The following is a 23,675-nucleotide window of genomic DNA, read 5'->3' on the forward strand; positions in this document are numbered from 1 at the left end:
TTTTGCAACATAAACATTCTGCAATTGTTTTAGAATGCACTAAGGACATTCTGTGTTACCCTTCCATTTTAAGGTGATCTCTAATAGAGGCGGAATGGTGCTTTGATAGGCAGCTTTACACCATTACACACATCAGATTGATTTATATATTTTGCAAACAGGAAAATGGACAGAATACCCATTTTAAAACATGAAAGAGCAAACAACCATGTATTTCATTTCCTTTTTCTGTGGAATGATGACAAGGATTGGAAGAGGGGCATTGCTTCAAAACTTGCAGTAGCGTTGATACAGTAAATAGTTATCTAGAACAAATAGCAATCATGAGAAAATAGCAAACATGTATTGTGATGATTGATTTGTCATTTGTCTTCTTATTCTACTCCTCTATGTAGTTCTAATATTCTCAGATTGATAGGAATGAAGATGATTAGTACATTTATTTCAAATTGCTTTGGAGGAATTGAGGAATGGACAAGACTAAGATTCTGTTTCTCTCAAAGGAGTGAGTGTTGTGCACAGAAATGTCTTACAACTCTCATCCCTCTGTTTTTTTAATGTATTCCCTCCCCAGGGCATTTCACCCAACAAAATGATAGTAATTTCTAGTAATCCCTGACTGACTGCACTATTTTTCTTTTCTTTTTCTTGTTTTTTTTTTTTTTTCCTATTTTGGAACTTTTTCAATCATAGGTGAAAATTGAGAACCAACATGATTTCCAAGACATTGTAAGTGTGGTAGCCATGGCCAAAACATATGTCACGACAGAGGCTTTTGTTGACTCCAAATATGACATCCGAATCCAGAAAATTGGCAACAACTACAAAGCTTACATGTGAGTTTATGTACAGATATTGTGACTGTGTTGAAGAGATTTTGTTTTCAATTGAAAACAAAAGTAGTAACCAAAGAAATGCTAGAATTCTAAACGCATGTTATATTCTAAATGTTGCATTCTTCTCTTGTTTTAAAGGCTAGCCAAGAAAAGTAACGTATGTTAAATGAAAAGACAAATAATAACTTTGATATAATGCATTCCCTTCTGGGGAGGCTTTAGGCAGCTGCCAAACATATTGTCTTAACAGGATTCTGAATCACAAGTTAAAGAAATGCACACATGTTGTGGTTGCTTTGCTGTTCAGCAGCCCATAGAATAAAAAAGACATGATGGAAGGTCTATTAAAAGAAGGATTAGGGCAGTGGATTTGTGCTCTCCAGATGTGAGAGATGCAACTCTAGAGTTGCAGCCCCAATATACCTGGAGGGCAACAGCTTGCAAGTTGCTGAAGGCTAGAGAAAATAGCAACTGAAAACTATTGGGCTGGATCCTGGACTAGATAAGTGTTAAATAGCAGCAGCCTGTTACTATGCATGTGGATAACAAGCCCTTTTGTAATGAGTAGTTACTAATTAAGACTAGGAACTAAAAAATAACAGGAAAAGCAAAATTGGAATTTAACCACAACTAATCCATGTTATAATTGTATCATTCTTAGAATATACTCCTAAATGCTATTGTTTGTTCAATTGTTTACAATATAATATTTTCCTAAATGTATGTCAAGCAGAATGTAAGACATTTTGTCATCAGTAGCATATCAGAAATTTTTTCTACATTCATTTTACAAGATAGGACAAGAAAGAGAGAGAAAGAAAAGAAAAGGGAGGGAGGGAGGGAGGGAGAGAAAGAAAGAAAGAAAGAAAGAAACTATTTTACATGATTTACCAATATCAGCATAAGTGGCTAAGTAGAAGAAATGAAGTAAAAAGGTACACATTTTTTTCTGAAAAAACGCATTTTTCTCTTTTATTAATATTTTTTAAAACTAGATAGACAAAAAAATTAGAGCAAACATTGAATTGGTAGGTGGACAGAGGGACTGCAAAATTGTACAGTTGGTGCTCAATATATTGTTGATAATAGATAAAAAGCAAAATGTACTAAGTTGTTTTTAACAAAAAGGAAAAGGATTATAAGTTTCTTTTTTAAAGTCTGAGTTGAATTCCAATATCTGCACTATTTATTATTTGAAGATAAATCACATGAGAGAAAAGGGGGGGAAATCTGCTAAAAGCACTATTGAGTAAATATTTAGTTTCCAACTTCCCATTTGTACTCTAACTGATATTCAATATTTATACAATTCAATTTTTTATGTATTTCTAACTTCAGTTCTTTAATCAATTCTTTTCTCCTCAAAGTGTACTCTAATGTTTACATTTGCCTTGCTATGTAATATTATAATATGCATGGAAACTATTTTGCTTGAATGTAGGCAAACTTCAATTGTGAATATATGCTGCTAATGTTACCTCTGTTGATTATGCTTCCCATTCTGATATCATCAGTAATATGTCTCTTTGCCAATGTTGTGTTAAACTTCTCCTTGAATCCATCATTATGCATCTTAGTAAATTGTGGTTTTTGTGTGTGATATAAAATGTATATAGACAACATGTAATGATCTAAATTTCTGTTCAAGTGATGCCATCTTTTCTGAGGGCAGAAGAGATGCTAACTTTAAAAAGTTAAGACTGCACAAGTAGGAGACCTCAGCCAAAATTGAAATGTAGATTCAGCTCTTGATCTGAAATGGTGTTTTTTTTTAAAGTCCAGAAAGATTAGCACTTCCTTAGCTTGTCAATATACCATTTCCCGAACTGAATAGTCACGTATTTGAAAGAACTGGACTTAGCCTTTGCTGTAAGAATTAAAACACATTGTGTGGTCTTACCCAAGCATCATTCAAAATATAATTAAATAGAGTGGTGTGGTGGCCTAGAGGTGGAGTGCCCTCCTCACAATCAGGAGGCTATGAGTTTGATCCTAGGTAGAAGCAGATATTTTTCTCTGTGGGCACAATGAGAATATATCTGCTGACGACAGGAAAGGTATCCTGCCATTAAACACTCTGCTAGCTCCATTCAGTTGCCCAGACTCCATCCCACAAGGGATTATGGGGTAATTAAAAGATGATGATGATGATTCAAAATGTAATTAAATGTACCTTATAACCAGTTCTTTTCCAGCATGTGGAAAAAGTATTTGTATCACTATAACAAGTGATGTGCTCAACGTTTGAGTATCATGACTGGTACTAAAATTAAAATTCTGAATATTAGTTTCAAAATGTTCTACTTTTCAGCAGACAACTATATTCTCATACCCTTCTGATGATGCACATCAAGAGCCTGTGAAAGCTGACATTTATAGTATCTGATTATGTAGCTGGGCAACTTTATGGATGCTACACTCAAAATGTAATTTCAGAAGACCAAGTCTGCAAGCGGCACCATCAGCAAGCACAGGCATTAATAATCAGTTACAAGAAAAAAAGACTCAAGTCCTTTAATACCAGGAATCAGTGGGAGAAAGCCAGTGGGTGGTTTTTAGTGCCATTCAATCTCCGTCAGCAGAGATAGCTGTATTTCTATCACAATAGGAAGCAGACCTTAATGAAAGCCACTGGTTTAGCTTTTTATCCTATCATATCCCTTTTTTTAAGGCCAATTCTAAAGCTCAATGATTTCTGTGGGAAGCTTTTGCTTGGCTTTTCTGGCATAGAGCTTCACGAGCAGTTTAAATTCTATACTACAGTGGCAAGGTTAATTATTCCACAGCCTTTTCACAAACATTTCTACTGTACAATGCCTGGCATGCCCTGCAGAAGAGTTCATAAGGCTGATATAAGAACACCCAACAAGGATTTGGATAAAGATGTAACTACGTGGGAGGTTGCCAGCATTTAGAGGGCCATTTCCAGCTTATGGATGGTGTTACACATCGACTGAATCATCAGCAACTGTTAAAAGCTTCGAAGACAGCAGGGCTCTGAAAGGATTTTGTGCCAACTCAGTCTGTCCTGCTTCCCTCATTTCTTCCCTCCTTTGTTCAGTTTGGAGAGGAATTACAATGTTTGGGAGCATTAATTGTTCTCATATGGCTTGTTTGTTTTTCCCAGGAGGACATCAATCTCTGGAAACTGGAAAGCAAACACAGGTTCTGCCATGTTGGAACAGATCGCCATGACTGAGAGGTATTAAATAGAAAGAGCTACTATTACTAACATACAATCTTTGGGGGTAGAACTGATAGGCTTAATACTTAATACTTTAAGTATTATCTCAACAGCCAGCAGTAGTGCGGAAACTCAATTTGCATTCTTGAACATTAAAACATGGCACCTGCTGCTTTTTGCTTCTCTTCCTTATCATTTAGCTGGTCAACTCTAGTGTTGCTTTCTTTCTCTGGAGCGAGAGAGCACAGTGGGGTGATATCTCCTATTCATCCTAGGTTGTCATGCCAAGAAGGCAGAGTGGGAGGCAGGCTGAAAAGAGAATATGCCTGAGCTTTTCCATTTCCAGTCAAGGCAGGTTTCCTATACCAACATTTTCTGCACAGAACTATTCAGCCTGCAATCAGGTTATTATATGTGTTTACTACATTGCCGTTGTGTATTTTATTACACATAATGGCAAAATAATAGAGCACCTATTTGCACACAGAAGGTCCTAGGCTAAGTTGGACTGTCTTAAAACAGGTTTAGAAGACCTCTGTGTGTGTACTTGCCTAACAGTGTATATAACATTGAATTCAATAAGCCAACATAAGGCAATGTCTTCTGTACACATTCAAATGCAAGTCTGTAAAATATGATATATAATCATAATTAACTTGAAGGTGTTTTATAGTTTTTGAAATGTGTTGTATTAATATTATACTTTTAAGTACCCCTTTATAAAATATGTGAGACACATGAATCTCACTGGGTTCAGCTAAATCTTGGTAACCCACATATTATAATATGAATGCAAAACAGAGGCCCAAGTAATTGATCAGCCTACTATTGACCCCTTATGATGCCATGTTAGCTGTGTAGCTGAATTTTAAACAAATCCTATGAAGAATACTGACATCAATCAATGTGAATGTTTTGCTTCCTACAGATCCTAGGCAGGACTGATGCTAGCCAGAATGAATTTATTAAAGGAGAATATTTGTAGCTCAGGGTTGAAATGAGAGGTCCTTGGTGTTCTCTGAGCTTGCTTGTTTTCCTGTAAATGTTTCATTACCCTAACTAGATAACATCATCAGTGCTAGTAAGGAGTGCTGTTTGCTGTCAGTTTATTTTTTGGTGTCTTGCCTGTCTGTGTGGGTGGAGGAGGTCTTAGAGATTCTTTGGTTGGGCTGTTTATGGATAGTTCTTTGGTAGTTTCTTGATTGGGGTATTGCTTACTTGATTGTTGGTCTGAAGTTAACCTTGTACTTAATCTATGGTGATCTGGGTGCTGATTACTGGTGGAGAGGTGCTGGAATCTTTTTCTTTTCAACTGAATGAATTCAGTTAGTTCTTGTTCCCCACCTCCCCCAAATTTTGAGGTGGAATAGATTATGAAGCAATTTGAACATCTCTTTTGTTTTTGTTTTTTAAAGTATTTGAACAGACTCCTATTCAGCACTTCTTGAATGATCACATGACCATGAGAGTTTCTTTCAGGTTGCTCTGAAGTATTCAGGATGGGCTTATTATACCCAACTACTATTGCATTCGAATCTTGTTTGAGATTGTTGAATTATTTCCTATCTACACTTAAGTTGTATGCTGTTTTTCCAGCATCTTCTTGTTCATTCTTCCATGAGCAGCCACTTTGTTCCCTTCCTCCAGGCCTAGATTTCCATGAGGTTCCTTGTGAATTAGCATGGGCAACATGTTTGATTCATGGGGTTAATCCGCAATGTCAACAGCACATTCCTAGTACCCTTCTCCTCACACAAACCCAGCGTGGGAAAGAATTAGCTCACCAATGATAATTTATTCTAATTTTAAAGTTTTTCTTCAAAAAAGATATTCAGATTTTCACCTTTGTCTCCATTGTTTCTGCCTTACCCTAATACTTTGTCACCTCTCTCGAGAAGTACAGTGATGACTACAATGGCAACACTGTTAGGATGATGTCAGTCAGAAATCAGTATGAGCCATTTCTCCATTAGACAACAGATTTCCACCATATGAGGGCATTCCCAAGGTATTTCAGAACAGAAACTGTCTGCAGTATCACAAGTCTTTTCAGACTTCTGAAAAGCCCTCAGAATGAAGGGGAAAAACCACACCCAAAGTTTTTATAACTTGTATCTAGAGTTAATATAACTAATTTTTCTCCTACTGTAATGGATGAAAGAAAAGAAAGTTTAAGGAAGAAATAAAAGTACATGAAATATTCTCCTATCCATTGTTTGGTCAGTATGAGTGAGTATGCAGCTTTGTTTAAAGCTGCAAACTCACTCATGCTATCAGATTTTGCTATCAGATTTTTTTCATTTTTAGGATCAAATAACTCTTTGCTCCCTTTTAATGATTCACAAGGTAAGCTATCCAAGTTGTCTATTTCATTAGGCTTAATAGGTAGGGCTGGCCCTAATAGGACTTTTCTTTTACTTTAATTGACTATAAACTACAGACAGAGTATTTAGCAAGTGCTATTACTTATACAGAGATATGGAAAACTCTAACTCTACCTTTTACTCATGCTGGCTGAGGAGGCCTGTTATGGTCCCTATCAGCCTAAGTATTCCAGCTGGCAAGGTCCAGGAGAAGAGTGTCATCTGCCATTGCACCTGCCCTTCAGAACATCTTGGCCCCGCTCCCAGAGTGAGGTCCAATCACCCTGACCTTCCATAAGAGCCTAAAGACCTGGTTCTGCCTGTTAGCTTGGGGCTCCAATGAAGAAGCATCACAGTGGAGGTGGTTGATCAATTAACAACAGATCCCACTTCCCTTCCATCCCATCTTTTAATTGGGGTGCAATATTTGGCTCTTCATTGTACTTTATTTATGTCTTTTAGCTTTGTATAGTTTTTATTTTTTAAGACTGTAAGCCGCCGAGAGTTACCTTGAGGTAAGATGGCAGTCAATAAATTTTACAAATAAATAAATAATAAAAATACCCAAGACTACAAAATCTTATCCTGGTTTACATCTATTCGGCTTAGATTCAGGAAAGCAGCAGACTATAAAGAACCCCTCTTAAATTCTCTTAAAAGATAAAACATAAGGAAATACCCCTAAATACAGAAAGGATGAAATACAGAATACCTTTTTTTTTTGTTTTATAGGTCTTTCATGTTGACATGACTAGAGAAAGCTCATATGCAGCGTTCAAAAGCAATACATCATTCGTGTCACTTCTATAAGTGACTGACAACTTAGATATAAAAGCTAAAATCAACATAACAAACTGCAATAAAATGTAAAATAAAGAAGCCAAAGGAATAAAACAGTTGGCAGTAGCTTAGTAATTAAATTGCACTGAAATCAAGTGAAATGGAGATCATCTTTGACCCTGCTTTGACAGACATGTCCATGTGCTTTCCTTGGAAACGATACAGAAGTAGTTTTCCAGGGTATTCTGGATCTTTTTTTCATTATTATTTTCAGTCTTGCTTACAATTGAGGAATTGCGGACTCTCACCCAATTCTAATTAAGTCTAATTAGAATTAGAATGAATTAGCATTAATTAAGCTAAGGTTGCCTAGGTGCTATCACCCAGCAAAGCAAAAGCATTTTACCTAGAGTTACAATCAACAAAGAAGATTTTAGGGGCTAGGAAGACAGAGTTCCACAACCAACAACACCCAAGTGTTACTGCTGTTCTTTTAATCACTGTCATCTAGTTGTCCAATGTGGGCAACAAGGAATTAAAGCCACTTGCTTCTATGATCCTTTTCACTTTGAGCAGTGATTGACATAAGGAGAACAAGCACCAAGGGGTGGAAATGAGGAGTTATTCCCACTGAAGGCATGTCAAAATATGGGGCTGCTTTAAACTTTATGTCCATGAAAGAACATAATAGTCAGGAAGATTCCTATGGTGATGGATCATCTTCAGATATCTGAAGCCCCAATCCTTGCTGCAATTGTCTACAAAAGAAAGGAAAGTCCCTTTTGTCATATGGTCTGGAAACATGAGGAATTACATTCCACGTTCTTTATCCAGCCTGGGTTGTAATCTTCTCCGCAAATTTTTGGAATTTTTGACATTTGCTTCATATTCAAGAGAATAGAAACATGCAATTAAAAATTCCTTTTGCTTGTTTTATTTAGACAAGTGTTGTGAGACCATGAGGATTTTCTTCTTTCTTATCATCTAAAGCAGAAGGGGTATTTAGTAGAAGCTCATTTTCTGCCTACCATGCCTCTATTCTTTTGGGATGCTGTTTTAAAAGGATTATGTAGGGAAAGAACTGCATGGGCTAGTCATATTGTTGCTTTTTCCAAACAAAAAAAAAAATAGGAAGAATAGGCATTCCAGCACTGAGAACTTTTTCCTTTATTAGAGAAAGCAGCTCATTGAACATTTGGTATTGCTTGATATAGTAGTAAGAATGAACACATCTATTAAGAAACAAAATAGTACACAATCTAGTCAAAATACTCAGTACTGAACTAAGGACAGGAGCCATTCTTTGTCCAGCTTTCTCAAGAAATGTAGCACTTAGCCTTATATACCACTTCACAGTGTTTTACAGCCTTCTCTAAGTGGTTTACAGAATCATCATATTGCTCCCAACAAGTTGGTCCTCATTTTACCCACCTCGGAAGGATGGAAGGCTGAGTCAACCTTGAGCTGTTAAGAATCAAACTGCCGAATTGCTTGCAGCCAGCAGTCAGCAGAAGTAGCCTGCAGTACTGCATTCTAATCACTGCTTCACTACAGCTCTTAATTCTTATAATTCTCTTTCTTTTCCTACCAAGATCCTGAGGACATGATTATTCTATTTAATTATGTGTTATCAAATTGGTGTTAATTCTTAGTCACCACATACATAATCTTCAGAGTGACTGCTTCTCAACCTGGTTCTTGAAGTCTTCCAATAGCTCACCTATCACCACAGCAATTAAGTTTTTGGCTTTCTTTCCATTTTCTCAGCTTTATAAACTTCTCAATAGAGCTAGGTCTTTGCACAATGGGTCCAAAATATGGTATTTGTGGACATTTGTATGATAGTTTTTTGTTAAGATCCATATTTTTTTTCCTTGGCTATTCATGATATTCTTCAGTTTTGATGTTGAATTTTCTCTAGCATCAAAATTAAAAAAATGTCAACACTCTTTCTATCTTGCAAAGTCCAATGTTTACTTCCATTGAGTGTCACAGAAAAAGCCATTACACAGATTTTTTTTATGTTTCCAGGTATAAATTCATAGTGCATTTAATACCTTTTGAATACTTTCAATACTTTCAATGCTATTCTACCAAATGATAACCTGGAGTTATCGCATGCTTCTTCCAGAACTGTTGACAGCTAAATGTAAAATGAAGAAGCTATACAATATATTAATATTTGCATTGAAAATGTGGATATAATCAGAAATATTTTAATTTAAGAAAACATTTGGGTTATTAGCATAAAACCACTGTAAAACAAAGCTATCCATTTTGTGGAAAGTTAAGAATATTTCCATCCCTGAATAAGAAGTTTGTTTGACTTTTTTTCAAATCATATTTTAAACAAATAATAATACCATCTGGTTTTGGCAGATACCGACTCTGGGCAGATTCTGTTGCAGAGATGTTTGGCGGCCTTGACATCTGTGCAGTCAAAGCTGTTCACAGCAAGGATGGCAAAGATTATATCATTGAGGTGAGGAGAGCTGAATGAATAGAATGTAAGTACCATTTAAACAAAGAGATTCAGCATGGCAACCCATCACTTGCCTCTAGCTCCTGACCTGCCCACCCAGCAGTTCTAAAGCATTATTGTGAGTAGGTAAATGGGCACCACTCCAGTGGGAAAATCTAGTTGCATGAAGAGAATGTGGGCTGATGTTGGACCTGGTTGGATGCGAGATAAGATTGGTGGAAGAGGTCCTGGAAGAAGTCACCAACCCGAATGCTACTAGGCAGATGGTACAAGTTAGTTTACTTGTAAGTTCATCATGGATAAGTTCATCATGGATAAGCGTGCAAATGCAAAACTGAACAAACTAGCAATTGAGCTGTCGGGATACTCTGTAACATAACATTGTAGAGCTCCCTGACAAATGTATGCCATACGAAATTAATAAAAAACCATGGCAACACATGCAGTTATTTCAGCACTTTGCCTACATATCTTTTTCACCTATTCCATCTTGTAACTGATTCATTTAACTGATTTCATAGAAGACAAAGCACTTGGCTTCAGAATATTAGGGTAAAAGCTATTCTCTGGTTTATACATCTACGTCAAAATAATTAGGAAGCACCTTTCCATTCCAGTCTGCCAGCCCCTTTCAAGCACCTTCTGTATCTTTAAATTACAAGGAATAGGGTTTTTCCTCCTAGAATGCCCTTTGAAACAAGGTGGATGCTATGAATGGAAATAATAAAGGGCAGGGAAACTAAACCTCATATTAACTTGAAAAAAAAAATAAACCTAGCAATTCAATAACAATGTTCAGGATGCTAATTCCACTCAACTTCCTTTTCCACTTGCTTCATTGGTGTAGATGGTAAGTACATGATCTAAAGGAGAGAGAGAAAGAGGCAGAACAAAGTTGAATGCCCTGTAATAGAGAGGGCTCCTGTCTCTTTTCATTGCCCAGCTTTTATAGACTGCACCACAATGGGATGTGTAGACTGAACTTTGTGCTGTTTTCATTAGACTTGGGAAGCTAGCCAACTCAGAGGAAGGAAAGAGTAGATTATGCACATCAAAGCAGTGATATAAGAAAAGAAAAAGTTTAAATAAGAGAGAAATGGAACAATGCTAATCAAAGGCTGGCGGAGTCTAAAGATAAGAGAACCAATGACCTTGTTGGCGGCCATTAGACAAGAAAAAGGGGTCTATTCTGTTCCTGTGTCTTTTAACAATTAAACAAAAATTAGCAGGTGCATGGTGTTCTCCAGATGTTTGCTATAATTCCCACAATCCCTCACCATCCATCAGGATAATTGAAACTGATAGTTGAACTCTGAACACCTGGAAGGCACCAGCTTATCCAATTGGGTTAGCTTTCTTCAGATGCTGATTATAATATTTCTTCAGGAGGTTCTAATATGTAATCCTGCAGTTCTTCTCTGTTTGGCCAAACCCCAAAACGAAGCCTTGAATCAGAGCTGCAGCTTTTTTTTTTTTTCTTTCTTTCTTTCTTTCTTTCTTTCTTTCTTTCTTTCTTTCCAGCTAAAACAAAATAAGGAAATTCCCCTGTGGGTGGCGTGAATAATAAATTCTTCTGTCCCTCTTTATCAGGGACACTCTAGGTCTAAAAAAGAAATTGAAGTTTTTTGAAGTCAATCTTGCCATGCTGAGAGAAACTTATTTGTCAGAGTGGAGAGAGTCAGACCGTGGAGAGGGATAGATATTTGAAAATCATCAAAGCTGAAATTCAAGACCTGCTCAAAGTGGGGGAGAGAAGATAATCAGGGCAACTGGAGAAAAAAATGAGCAAGTGTCCTTGGTTACCATATGAGGATGCTGGAATGGAGACTCAGTGTCTGCCCTGCTGTAAACTCCACCAACACAGGGAGGTGGATAAAGCCAGCCTACTGCAACATTCAGGGCCACTGACACATCCAAATAGATGCATGTGGGAGAGCATTCCCACCCACTGAGCCTTGGGAAGCTGATGAGAACCACATGAGCTCTCCAGGACCAGCACATTCTTCTGCCGCATAAATGTCCTTCAGGAATCAGTGACAGGTCAAGGGTTATGTGACACAAGTGTGCTGCCAGGAAAGTGGGGGGTGGAATATCTCTGCTTTTTCTGTTTCTTCTGTTGCTGTAAATCAAGCAAGAGCAACTGTCGTGTGGGTCACTTTTAATAGTGAACACAAAATTGTATTCACCAGAACCTTCATATGGAGGTGGAATATATACAGCATAAGGTGGCTTCAGGACAAAATCAAATGACCTTTTTTCTGATTAATCCCAAGTTATAATTTAGAAATCCTAGGAGTACTGTTGCTACAAAGCATTTAAAAGCACAATCTAGGAAAGTTGAAAGCAGCACAGGATATTAGGCTTTTATTGTACAGCTGCTCTGTTTCATTCTAGAATTTTACAAGATATCTAAACGATATTCTGCATTTCTGATTCTCCCATCTTTTTCCATGGCTGTTTCAGCTATTTTCTTACCAAAACAGGTAGTGATTTAGAAGAAAAAGGTAGAATAGGTGTATGATTTTTTTTTAATTGCTGGACATAGGAATCCTCTGTCTGAAAATCATTTCATTTCTGGTCCTACCTTCATGTACGATACTGGTTGTCTATTTACCGTCATCATTGCAGCCACTGAAGATAACTTCCTCCCAAACCATAAACTGTGGTTATTCCATCCCCTATCTCTAAGGAGAGAACATATATTAAATAAATGAAGGGAAAGCCAAGAAAGAAGGGCTGTTCTTTAAAAGTTGATCAATTATTTCTGTTAATAGTGATTTCATTTGTGATATTGTGAAATCTTTCCAGTAAAAATAGAAAACCAAGAAAAGTTAAATCACTCATTCTTTTCCCAATTGAATAATCCCAACCATTAATATAAAGCACTATTTTCATTTCTCCACCTAGACCACATAAGGATGGAGATTTACTCCCATGCATAATTTTCCATCTAGTTTGTCCCTGCTCCTGAATTGTGCACATATAGATATGTCTCAGGATCCTACCTTGTGGTTCTCTGCAGAAATACAATAACTATCTACTCCTAAAACATACGATTGGAAAGGCCAGTGCCTAGTCAGCCATACAAGCAGATAGTAAGGAAATTAAGACAACCCAAATCTGGATAATGATCACTGGATGGGCCAAATCAAAAGCAATAGCAACAGTACTTAGACTCATATACCACTTCATAATGCTTTACAGCCCTCTCTAAGTGATTTACAGAGGCAGCATATTTCCCCCACAATCTGGGTCCCCATTTAACTGACCTTGGAAGGATAGAAGGCTGAGACAACCTTGAGCTGGTCAGGATCAAACTGCTGGCAGTCAACAGAATTAGCCTGCAACAGATTCTACCAGTTCGCACCTATTCGCTAGAACCAGTTTTTAACATTCTAAGCAGTTCAGAGAACCGGTTGTTAGAAGAAATTACTGGTCTAATCCTGTAAGAAAGGCGGGAAGGAAACATTCTGATGTTGCTTACAGAAACTGTCTCTCCATTAACCCTTATTACATTCTTGGCAGGACTAGACTTCCTGTCTCTGGAACTTCTCTGGAGTTTTTTCCCCCTCCTTTGTTGGTATTTTGCTTGTGACCATTCAAAGTTACAATGGCACTGAAAAAAGTGACTTATGACCATTTTTCACACTTACGACTGTTGCAGCATCCCCACAGTCATAAGAGGCCAGACAAGGAAATGCATGCTTAGATGTGAGTGATATTGAGTTGGCCACACCCAGCCAATAACATGACCCCCAAGGCATGTTCACCTAGTCACATGACTACAAAGCCACACCCACCACCTAAGTCACGCCCATAGAACCGGTTGTTAAAATAATTGAATCCCACCCCTGGCCTGCAATATTACATTTTAACCACTGTGCCACTCATGGACTCTTAGTAATGGGGATAGGGATAGCTGGGAAATAATTGCTTTTAACTCTGCCCATTTATCTTAAGTGAAAAGAGAAAAAAGCCCATAGAATTAATTCTCCTATGCTTCCAGTATCTGAATTTCCTATGAATATATATAGGATCACAACTATTTACTAAGCCCACCCTTTTTAAGCACTGCAGTGAGAATTACCTAAGAAGATGAGAAAGAATCACAACCCAGATCCAAAACATGAATTTAATAAATAAATAAAAAAAGAATTGCAGCAAACTCTAAAGGATGACTGTAGAATTGCAGCAAATGCTATAGAATGAAACCCTATAGAATGAATATTCCTATTGACATGCTTCCCAAAAGCAGCTGAGGCTTTTTTAAAGAATCTTTTAAATAACAAGGAAAATAAGATATAAATCAGAAGATCAATCAAATAAATAACAAATCTTTTTGAATTATATAATTATCTCCTTCTGAAATTGTGCATACTGTAGTTTGAGTTGACATTATTTTGAAAGATTCATGTACGGATATTTATTTCATATTAATTATATACTGTCATAGTTGTGCACCTTTAGGTGGCTCACAAATCTAAAAGCCAAACTATATAAGCCTATGGGAATACTCATTAAAAATAATGTACCATTAGGATAGTATACTGCCAAACAGATAGCAGGCAAAGTGCAGGTGTTAATGTCCAAAGGTTGTTCATTTGTTAGATCCGGTATATGGGAATTTATGGAACAGCCATGTTTTAGCATCTTTCTGAAGATAAGTTAAACCCAATCAGATTTCCTTAGCAGATAACTAGATTGAGAAAATGTTCATCTTTAGATTAGCTGCTTATATAGTAAGCAGATGAAGAGACGTTTTTTAGAATCAGTTGTCAGTTTCTCCACTTCAAAATATAATCCTTTCATTGTTCTTTGTATTTAGCCCTACTGCTTGATGTAAATGTCTAGTTAACCTTATGCTACTGGACATGCTCATATGATGTTTTTAATTAGCTTTTGTGATAATCCAAATTTCCTGACTCATGAAACTCATGGAAGCAGCCTACAGATTTCATGGAATTAGGGAAGTAGTTTAGCCTACAGATTTCATGGAATTAGGGAAGTAGTAGAAGAAAAGGGGCTTTCCATGTAAATTCCTCTCTTTGACCATATCCCTCCTTTCTCTGAGATACTTTTATCAGGAGAAAAACAAGTGTGATACAGACAGCCACAAACCTTGTACCGGGTAAAGATCAGAACTGCATAGCTGGGTCAACCTGTTTTTTCTCAGCTGCTACATGAATGTCTTGTTCCCAGAAACAAGGAAATCAGTTTTGCACTGAGTTTTTTGTGTTTATCTCAGTTTTAGAAGGTCACTTTGTGTCAACTCTTTAGACTATAAATTAATTTTAAATAATTGCTTCTTGTTTAATGCAGAAAATTTTATTTTCCAATATACTTTAATGATGTGGTAAAACTTGTCATTTTTAAGTTTCTATTGCTGCTTCTTCTTGTTTTGATTTTATTTTACTTCCTATTTCTATGCTGTATTATCTTTCTACTGTTGAATTTGAACTGCAATTGCCCTTTAGATTTTTAATGGAAAGCAATATACAACTAACAGCCAGTTTGTAATAATTAAGGCATCGGGAACCAGGACACTGTGAGTCCTATTCCCGCCTTGAGCACTAAAGCCAGTTGGGGTAACCTGAAGCTAGCCAGTTTCAGCTCTAGGAAAAAGGCAAGGGTAAACCACTTTTCGAAAAACTTTGCTAAGAAAATGCAGGGAATAGCAGTCATCAAGAATCAACACTGACTTGAAGGTATAAATAAAAATAAACTATTATTTCAGATAGGTAGAAAAACTGATGAACTTCTCATGGTCACAGCATTCCTCACCTGGGCCTCCTAGAAGGCAGTTTTCTAGAAATTATGAGCTAATTTCCCCAATCTTGATTTTATAAGAGCCGTGTTGGTGCAGTGGTTAGAATGCAGTACTGCAAGGCTAACTTACTGCTCATTCCAGGAGTTCAATCCTGAGCAGCTTGAGGTTGACTCAGCCTTCCATCCTTTACAAGGTGAGTAATATGAGGAGCCAGATTGTTGGGGGCAATATGCTGACTCTGTAAAACTGCTTGCAGAGGTCTGTAAAGCACTGAGAAGTGGTATATAAGTCTAAGTGCTATTGCTATAAGGTCCACTCCATCTTTTGTAACTGATATATAAAAATAATAGTTTAACCAGTTTCCTGCAGCTTTGGTTATCTACTACTTTAGAATTTGAAACATGATACCCACAGGTGGAGAAGGTGGCATACGACAAAATGTGGGTTACAATGTTGGGACACAAACCACACAATATACATATTTATGTGCCACATTGGGATACAAGTAGAAAAGGCAGAATTTGTGTTGTGGTGCCATATTTCATCATTTTCACATTATTGCAGCCTTCCATGATTGGCAGGGTTGCTTTCCAAGTCATGAACTTGTGTCCTTTCCTTTCAACATTTTGGTACATCTTTGGTCACAATGTAAGATATCAGGAGGAGGTGAACACAATTTTTGTAGTTTTAAAAACGTTTGCAATTTCTAAGCCTCATGGTGTTTTCTTTTTCATGGAAGATCCTCTGACTACATATGGAGTCAAAAAGAGAGTAATTTGACTATTAGCACTGATGGAGAACATCCCAATACCTATTTTATTGAGTAGAACTACAAAGACTTGGGAGATATAAGAGCACCATCTTGTGGTCAAAATAAGCATATAGATATAATTTCAGGAGAAATATTTTTACATGAAATTTAAAACTATATATAAAAATTTAACTAAAGAGAGAAGAAACATGCACTTGGTTAATGTATAGTGATTTGTGAAGCATTCTATGTCATTCTTGCTCATCTTATATGGTAATTCAATTTTTCCACCCTGCAAATTTACATAGCATTACAAACTTACCTTTGTTGTCAAATCTGGGCCCTGCAGCATGAGTGATCTTGGTTACATTGATTATGTAATGTTATGGTTCTCAGCTATTTATGCCACTTTATGCAGAGTTGTTTATTTTTTTAATTGTTGGTTGTGTTTTTACTATTTTTATTTTGTTGTCTGCCTTGAGTAATTTATATTAGATGGGCAGCCACATAAATGTAGTAAATGAAAGTATCTTTCATTCATCTTTCATTTTATCTTGGCCAGCTTCGTACCTGATGCCAAAATGTAGTGCTGCTTTTAAAAAACTGCACAAACTGCATAAATCCATCCAAGTAAGTAAGCTATCATTAAGCGAACCATGGCATAGCATATTACATATAAAGGAGCAATGAACAGGGAAGATTTTCAGCCAAGACTGAAACTGTTAAAATTTGTCAAGGAAAACCTAACATTTTCTTTCAGCTATTTATCCAATAGTTAGATCAGTTGCAATCCCATTCTTGTGAAATATGAAGAGCTTTTATTCTTTCCTGTTAGGAAAAGTTGATTGTGTTCTAACTTTAAAAATATAAGTGATGTCATTGAAACAGTCACATTTTTAAAAAGCTTCTGGCTTGTATGGAAACTGATACACAAGAGAGCAAGAAGCAAAGCCACCATGTTCTTGAACATGTGTATTTGCAATGTCTGAGCTTTTCTGCTACACTAGCAAATGCAACCAGATTGAAAAGAATGTTTTCCTTGTTTAAACAGGTGATGGACAGCTCAATGCCTCTGATAGGAGAGCAAGTGGAGGAAGATAGGCAGCTTATAGCTGATATGGTGGTCTCCAGGATGACACAGACTTTAACAACTGTGGGATCTTCTCCTTCTCCTCTGAGGCCTTGGGTAAGAACAGGAGGCATCTTTCAGAGAAATCAATCTAACCAGGTGCCTGGTTTTCAAATGACATCTTAAAAACATAGACCTTCTCAATACTTTAATAAAAAAAAATCTTACTCTGAATAAAATGCTATGCTCTTTTTTCTACGATCCCTAAGTACATTATAGACAAGATGTGTAATTCTGTACTTTTTAAACAGTATAACATAATAGCTGAGGCTGCAATCTGAAGTATAAAGCTGAACAGAGGGGAAAAGGACTTGAAAATTCCTTAAAGTTGTTTTTACAACAGCATAGACAACTGTGTAAGCGACATGCAGTGCTATTCATTCAACAAGTGCAGAATACTGTAGATTTATGTGTGTAACTTTCCTTTATGTCCATCAAGGTTTATCTTTAAAAATTCAAGGTTTATCTTTAAAGAGGCAGATGGGAATACTATTCAAAAAGCAGCAATGCAAATTGCTGGAAATATTAATTTCATATCTTCTCCGAATAAACAGGTGATACAAGGCATACTTATTATCTTTTTGGACAGATAGCAAAAATCAAATGGAAGATGTGCAGAGATATCTGTATGAAATCCATTCCTCAATGTAGTTAATTCTGAAGACAGCAGTCATATTAGCCATCCCTTTCACATAATGTAAGCTGTCAAAGTCCACTGAGCCAATCAGCTTCTGAATTAAGGCTAGAAAAATATATTTTAAAGCTACTGAATGTTGAATAGTAAATGTTCTTGACTCAGAAACACGTTTAATTGTTGCATTGTGTTCAATCTCAAGTCAGAGGTAAGTGTCCTTATTTTAGAAACATACTCAATCACAGTATAAATTGTTCTCCGACCTGACCAGAGTCTAAGAGTGTCATACAACCCTGGAGAAGATTAGTGGACTGTCTTTTCATTTTGCAATTGTTCCTTTTAACTTTGCTTTAATCTTGTTTTTAACTGTTTTTAAGTATACTGCAGCTTTTATATCATTTTACTGTTTTATCTGTAAATCACCCAGAGCAGTGGTGGTATTCAGCTGGTTCGTGGTAAGGATTTGGCATGGGTCACGAAACTGGTAGTAACTTCTGGCTGGGTTGACCCTCCATTCCCCGCCCAGTCAGTCCTTATTGGGCATACACAACATCGTGCGCATGCCCGACATCGCTGACTGTGTCCTTCCCTGCCCAGTCATTCCTTAACGTATTTTTTCCCTTCCCGACAATCAGCTGTTCCTACAATCAGCTGGGCTGGGATTCCCCTTTCTGTCTTACTGCTTTGCCCAGGAGGCTTCCCTGAGGTCCAGGAAGGCAAAAAACGGAGTGAGGGGGGCACAGCCACCGTGCCTCCCGCACTCCATTTCTTGCCTTCCTGGGCCCCAGGGAAGCCTTCTGGGAGCAAAACTGTTCCCCCAGGAGGCTCCCCTGAGGCCCAGAAGGCCCCAAAATGGAGCATGTGGTGGGGTTGGCCCAGATCAAAATCCATATGCAAGTTTCTAAACTAAAAAAAATAAATCCAATATATTTAAAAACTTAACATTATGATAAAGGAGACATTTTCCTTTAGAGAGGCTTCAGTAGGATTTCCCTGAAAGGCCATTATGGCACTTTAGCATGTTACCATCCTGAGGCTCTGCAGGTTGTTCAGATCCCTAAAAAAAGACACCAGACAGGTCTCAAGATTGCAAAGTTTGTCCTAATCAGCTTTTAAGATAGACTCTGTGATGGGATCCAACCAGTATAACCACCGGTTCTGTCGCTCTGTGTTGTGTGCGCATGTGCGCGCGAATCGCACGAGTGCAATTTACGACCTGCTGAGCTGCCCGGACAGCTGAGCAGCACTGCATGCAAGTGCAGAGTGGTTGAAAAAGCACTTTTTTCCTGCCTTTTCAACCGCAGCTGTGTCGCGCAAAGCAGCTGCGGTTGAAAACACAGGAAATAAAGGTCAGGTAAGAGCCCAGGTGGGTGGGTGGGCCAAAACAGCAGCAGAACAGGTTCTATGTATGCTCTCTGTTTGCTGTTTTTCACAGCAACTGGTTCTACAGAAGTGGACAGAACTGGTAGAATCCCACCCCTGGATAGACTGTATCACAGTTGTTATGCTTCATTAAGTGAACCTGGCTTTGTGAAGTAAAGAAACATTAGGAATAGGATTTGGGCTTATTAAAGGCTATGCAAAAAAGAAGTCAGCTTTCCCTATTGTTTTGCATGAATCTGCACCTACCTAAATTCTTCCTTTTACTCTGATAAGGAATAAAAGTTCAAGAAAGTGTTACACATTTTGCTAAAGTTACATAGTTTCCGTGCCCATCTACAACATATTCTCCCCATTTATTCCACCTAGAGTCAAGGGTTAGCTATAGATAGAGGTTTATGATATACTAAACAATTGGGTCATCGTTCTAGAGATATTTCCTTACCTACTGACCTATATTGGTAAAAAAGCAATGCGAGTGGGAATGACTTCCAACTTTCTGTAAACTTTCCCATTGACTTTCCTTGTAGAAAGCAGGCAGGGGTGTTGGAAATGATATCCATGTGATTGCAGCTGAGTACAAAGCACAGCACTACCAAAACAGCTACAACTTTGCCAACTTTCAATCCCACAGAAGTCCTGAGTACTGTATTTTAGACACATTATTTAAGTTAGACCATTTAAGATATGTTAATTTGAAAATGGTTGCCCTATGATGCACTATCTTACCCAGTTTAAGGTTACAAAAATCAAACAGACACAAGAGTTTTAGCAGTAGTTAATTTGAAATTGCTACGGGCAATACATAACAGACTTCTGTTGATTCCCTTTGTGATGTTCTGATTGTACTGTCTTTATTTCAAGCCTCAATCATTGAAATCACAAATGTCAGGACCACATCTTGGACAGCTTTCCCAACCCCGACCACCACCTCAAGGTACTACGTCTACCATGTAATTTTTAAGAGTGAGGTATTACTTTCCTTTGTAAATGTATGAGTAATGAAATGTGGCTGTCAAGATTTCTGCTGATTTTTTTGAAGGAAATATGGCGACAGGGCAGGGTTAAGCTGTATTTACAGAGAAGGGGAAAAGATTAAGAATATATATTTCTTCTTAGACAGTCCATCCTGAAAAAATATTAGACTTAACATCCAAACTTAATAAGGAAACAGAAGCAATGCCAACAAAAACTTGAGAAACGTTGAAATATATTTCTGTTTCAGATGCGCAGCTCGCACACAGATTGAAGTTACAGATTTCAAAAATTAAAGAGCAGAATTTAAAATGCAGCTTTATTAGGGGAAAGTTAGCGAACTGAGACAATATTTTCTTAATCTTTTGCTAAGTTATGGCAAGGATCTATAAACATCTGTGCCAGTGGGTATGTGTGACAAGTGAGTGTAATGGGAGTTCTCTAAGGAAGTGGTTTTCCTGAGACTTACCATTTACAAAATGGCTGTTTAAGAGTTGGCACCACTTGACAGAAAACACTAGTTTGCCAGAAGAAAAGTAGTGACCCACTCTTCTTTTACCCTTTCAAATTTAGTGCATTTGGTATCAGCACCAGTTAACCTTTTGGCAGTTTCTCTGTTCATACTTATTGATTCTTAAAGAAGTTAGCTATCTAGGGGAGTTCAATCTCCTTTATAAAAGTTTTCCAAAGTTGACTATGAGGGGGAAAATGCAGAGATATTCATGGGAACAAGAGACATTTTAAAATCCTTGAAAGTTTTCATATTTCTTAGAACTCTCCATCAGTTATATGTGATGGAGTGATTATATAAGTGATTAATAATCCAAGGAAAGGGGGTGTCCAATCTTCCAACAAACTTGTATCAGTTCAGAATCATAATATTGATGAAGATCAGTCCTTTTATAAAAACTAATCTTGTTTTACATACAGTGTCTGTATTCCTTTGCTCCAGGTGGCCCATGGCAGCCTCAAGGATCACAGCCCATACAGCCAGGACCTCCACCTCAGCAAAGGTTGTCCCCACAGGGTCAGCAACCACTGAGTCCTCAGTCCACCTCAGCCCAGCAGCAGAAATCACCTGGATCTCCCCAGCAGACTAGATCGTCAGCAGGAAGCTCACCAAGTCAGCCTTCCAAATTAGGCACATTTCCCGCCCAGCAACCTCGGCCTCCAGCACAAGGATGGGCTCCTGGCCAAGGATTCAGTGAACCTTCTAAGCAGCATCCTCATCTAAAGTATGTAGGAATATTTTTTTTTTTACAATGGACAATTCTTGCAATTTAAAGTTAGAGTCAAGCCATTATCAGTGTCTCCAAAATAGAACACCAAGCAAATGCATACACAAGAAGAGACTCAACAACTGAACATAAAGGGAAGACCACATCAAATCTATTTTTTGGCATAGACTTACATAGGAAGAAACATTTTCCAGCTTAACCACAGCCCACCCTGAAAATTATATTCAAACCTAACATAAATCCCAATGATACAGTAGTGTTAAAAGTTTGTGAACCCTTTTGAATTGTCATTACTGCATAAATATGACATGAAGCATCACAGAAGCCTTAACCCTAAAGAAAAGCCTATTAAAGAAATAAGTCAAACATATAATTTGCTTTAATCAAACATTTTTTTTAGGAAAATGATCCAAAGCTATACAAAAGCATGTGAGCCTTTGCTTTTAGTAATTGGTATGCCCACCTTGATCAGCAATAACTGTAACTAATTATTTTTGATAACTGATCACTTCTGAACCATTAGCCTGAAGGAATTCTAGCCCACTCTTAATTACAAAACAGCTTCACCTTAAGGATGTTGATCAGTTGTTTATTTTTAAAGTGAACTGGCCACTTCCACAACATTTCTATAGAATTAAGGCCAGGACTTGGACTTTAACCATTTCAAAACTTTTGGATCATTGATTTGCTGCTCATCTTAAGCTTTACCTCAGACAAATATCCTATTTGCCTGTACAATTTGCTGATACAATCTGAAATTCATAGTTCCATCAATGATGAGTCGCCTGGTCTAGAGACTGCAAAGCTGGCATAAGGCATAACATTGCAACTACATTTCACATACTTTTGCCACACAAAAATGTAGCTTAATTCATTGTTTCAATAAATGAATAGACAAGTATGTTTTTCATTCATAGCTTTAATGCTCTATCTAGTTTTTATGATTTATGTGAACAGATCACATTTTAGGACATATTTATGCATATTGAAAACTCAAAAGGGTTTATAAACTTTTAAGCATCACTATAAATGTCCAACAACAGTAGTGACCCACTACTTCCTAAAGCTTCTAAATTTTATAAAGGAAATAACCAGATTTTTATTCCTTTTTCTTCTTCTTTTCAGCAAATCACAATCCTTGACAAACACCTTCAACATCTCAGAATCTTTACAGCGAGGTATCACAAATGAAGATGAGGCAAAGGCTGAAACCATCCGCAACCTGAGGAAGTCATTTGCTAGCTTGTTTTCTGATTAGCATCACAACCCAATTTTGGATATTTGGGTCTTCTTTTCTTGCAAATCCATAACTCGTTTTATAGTTCCCTATACAAATTTGTCTTTAAATGTATCGATCATTATAGTTTCTTGTATGTATTCCTATATTCAGCAAAGGTGGAAAAAATCAAAAAGCAATCAAATCAGCCTCCCTCTGCTCTGGATCCCACTAGCATCTAAATGCTATCCTCAACTTAAAGAAAGCAAACACATGTCCATCATCATCCACACACAGAGGTTATCTCATGCACGATCAGGCCTATAAAATGCTGCAGTGTGTATAAACTGCCTTGAACACTTGCTATGCCATTTACGGCAGATGTGCAGAAAAGAGGCACATGAGGCGAAACATATAATCATCTCACTCAATGTTCATTTATCTTAACTATTTTTATCTACTAGCATGATTCTTCATGTCTTTTATAAGTCAGATTCTAGTTTACTCTTTTAAAAATTCAATTATAAAACTACTCCTCAGAAAATGTGTTATCTATGACATCCCCTTGACATCCAGAATTATTCCTTCTCAATTCAAATTTCCTGGACTAAATAATTGCAATTCTTAGGTAGGACACAGTTGAATCATTTTACTTTGATTGGTGTACAACCAGGATGAAATCCATTCTAATTCCCAGATGCGGCATTGTATAAAAAGATCATTTGGAATTAAAATCCTTTGCTCGCTGTTACAATAGCGCAAATCACCTAAGATTGTCCTATTCCAAAGTAATAATTTAAACTATAATGATATAAGCCTTTATATTGAAGTACCATGTGTATGGAAACAAATATACAGGTCTTAAACTATACAAGCATGTCAGAATTCATCTTTATAGCAGTGTATCATGCAGTTCAGAAAAAGGTGATTGAAGCAAACA

At 37.2% G+C, this 23,675-nt stretch overlaps 1 protein-coding gene across 1 annotated transcript in view; it reads left to right on the forward strand.

Moving 5' to 3' along the window:
- SYN3 (synapsin III) overlaps positions 1-23,263 on the forward strand; it is a 200,136-nt gene extending 176,873 nt beyond the window's left edge. Inside the window, exons 8-14 of the mRNA XM_026694961.2 lie at positions 694-836; positions 3,964-4,038; positions 9,543-9,645; positions 17,215-17,349; positions 20,171-20,243; positions 21,234-21,516; positions 22,645-23,263. Coding sequence (XP_026550746.2) covers positions 694-836; positions 3,964-4,038; positions 9,543-9,645; positions 17,215-17,349; positions 20,171-20,243; positions 21,234-21,516; positions 22,645-22,777 — 945 coding nt within the window. The 3' untranslated portion in view covers positions 22,778-23,263. The remainder of the gene's footprint in view (positions 1-693; positions 837-3,963; positions 4,039-9,542; positions 9,646-17,214; positions 17,350-20,170; positions 20,244-21,233; positions 21,517-22,644) is intronic.
- Positions 23,264-23,675: the final 412 nt, after the last annotated feature.

Source organism: Notechis scutatus, chromosome 6 (assembly GCF_049901735.1).
Source record: "Notechis scutatus isolate UNSWTSFEM ecotype Mainland chromosome 6, rNotScu1.2, whole genome shotgun sequence".
NCBI classification, from domain to species: Eukaryota; Metazoa; Chordata; class Lepidosauria; order Squamata; family Elapidae; genus Notechis; species Notechis scutatus.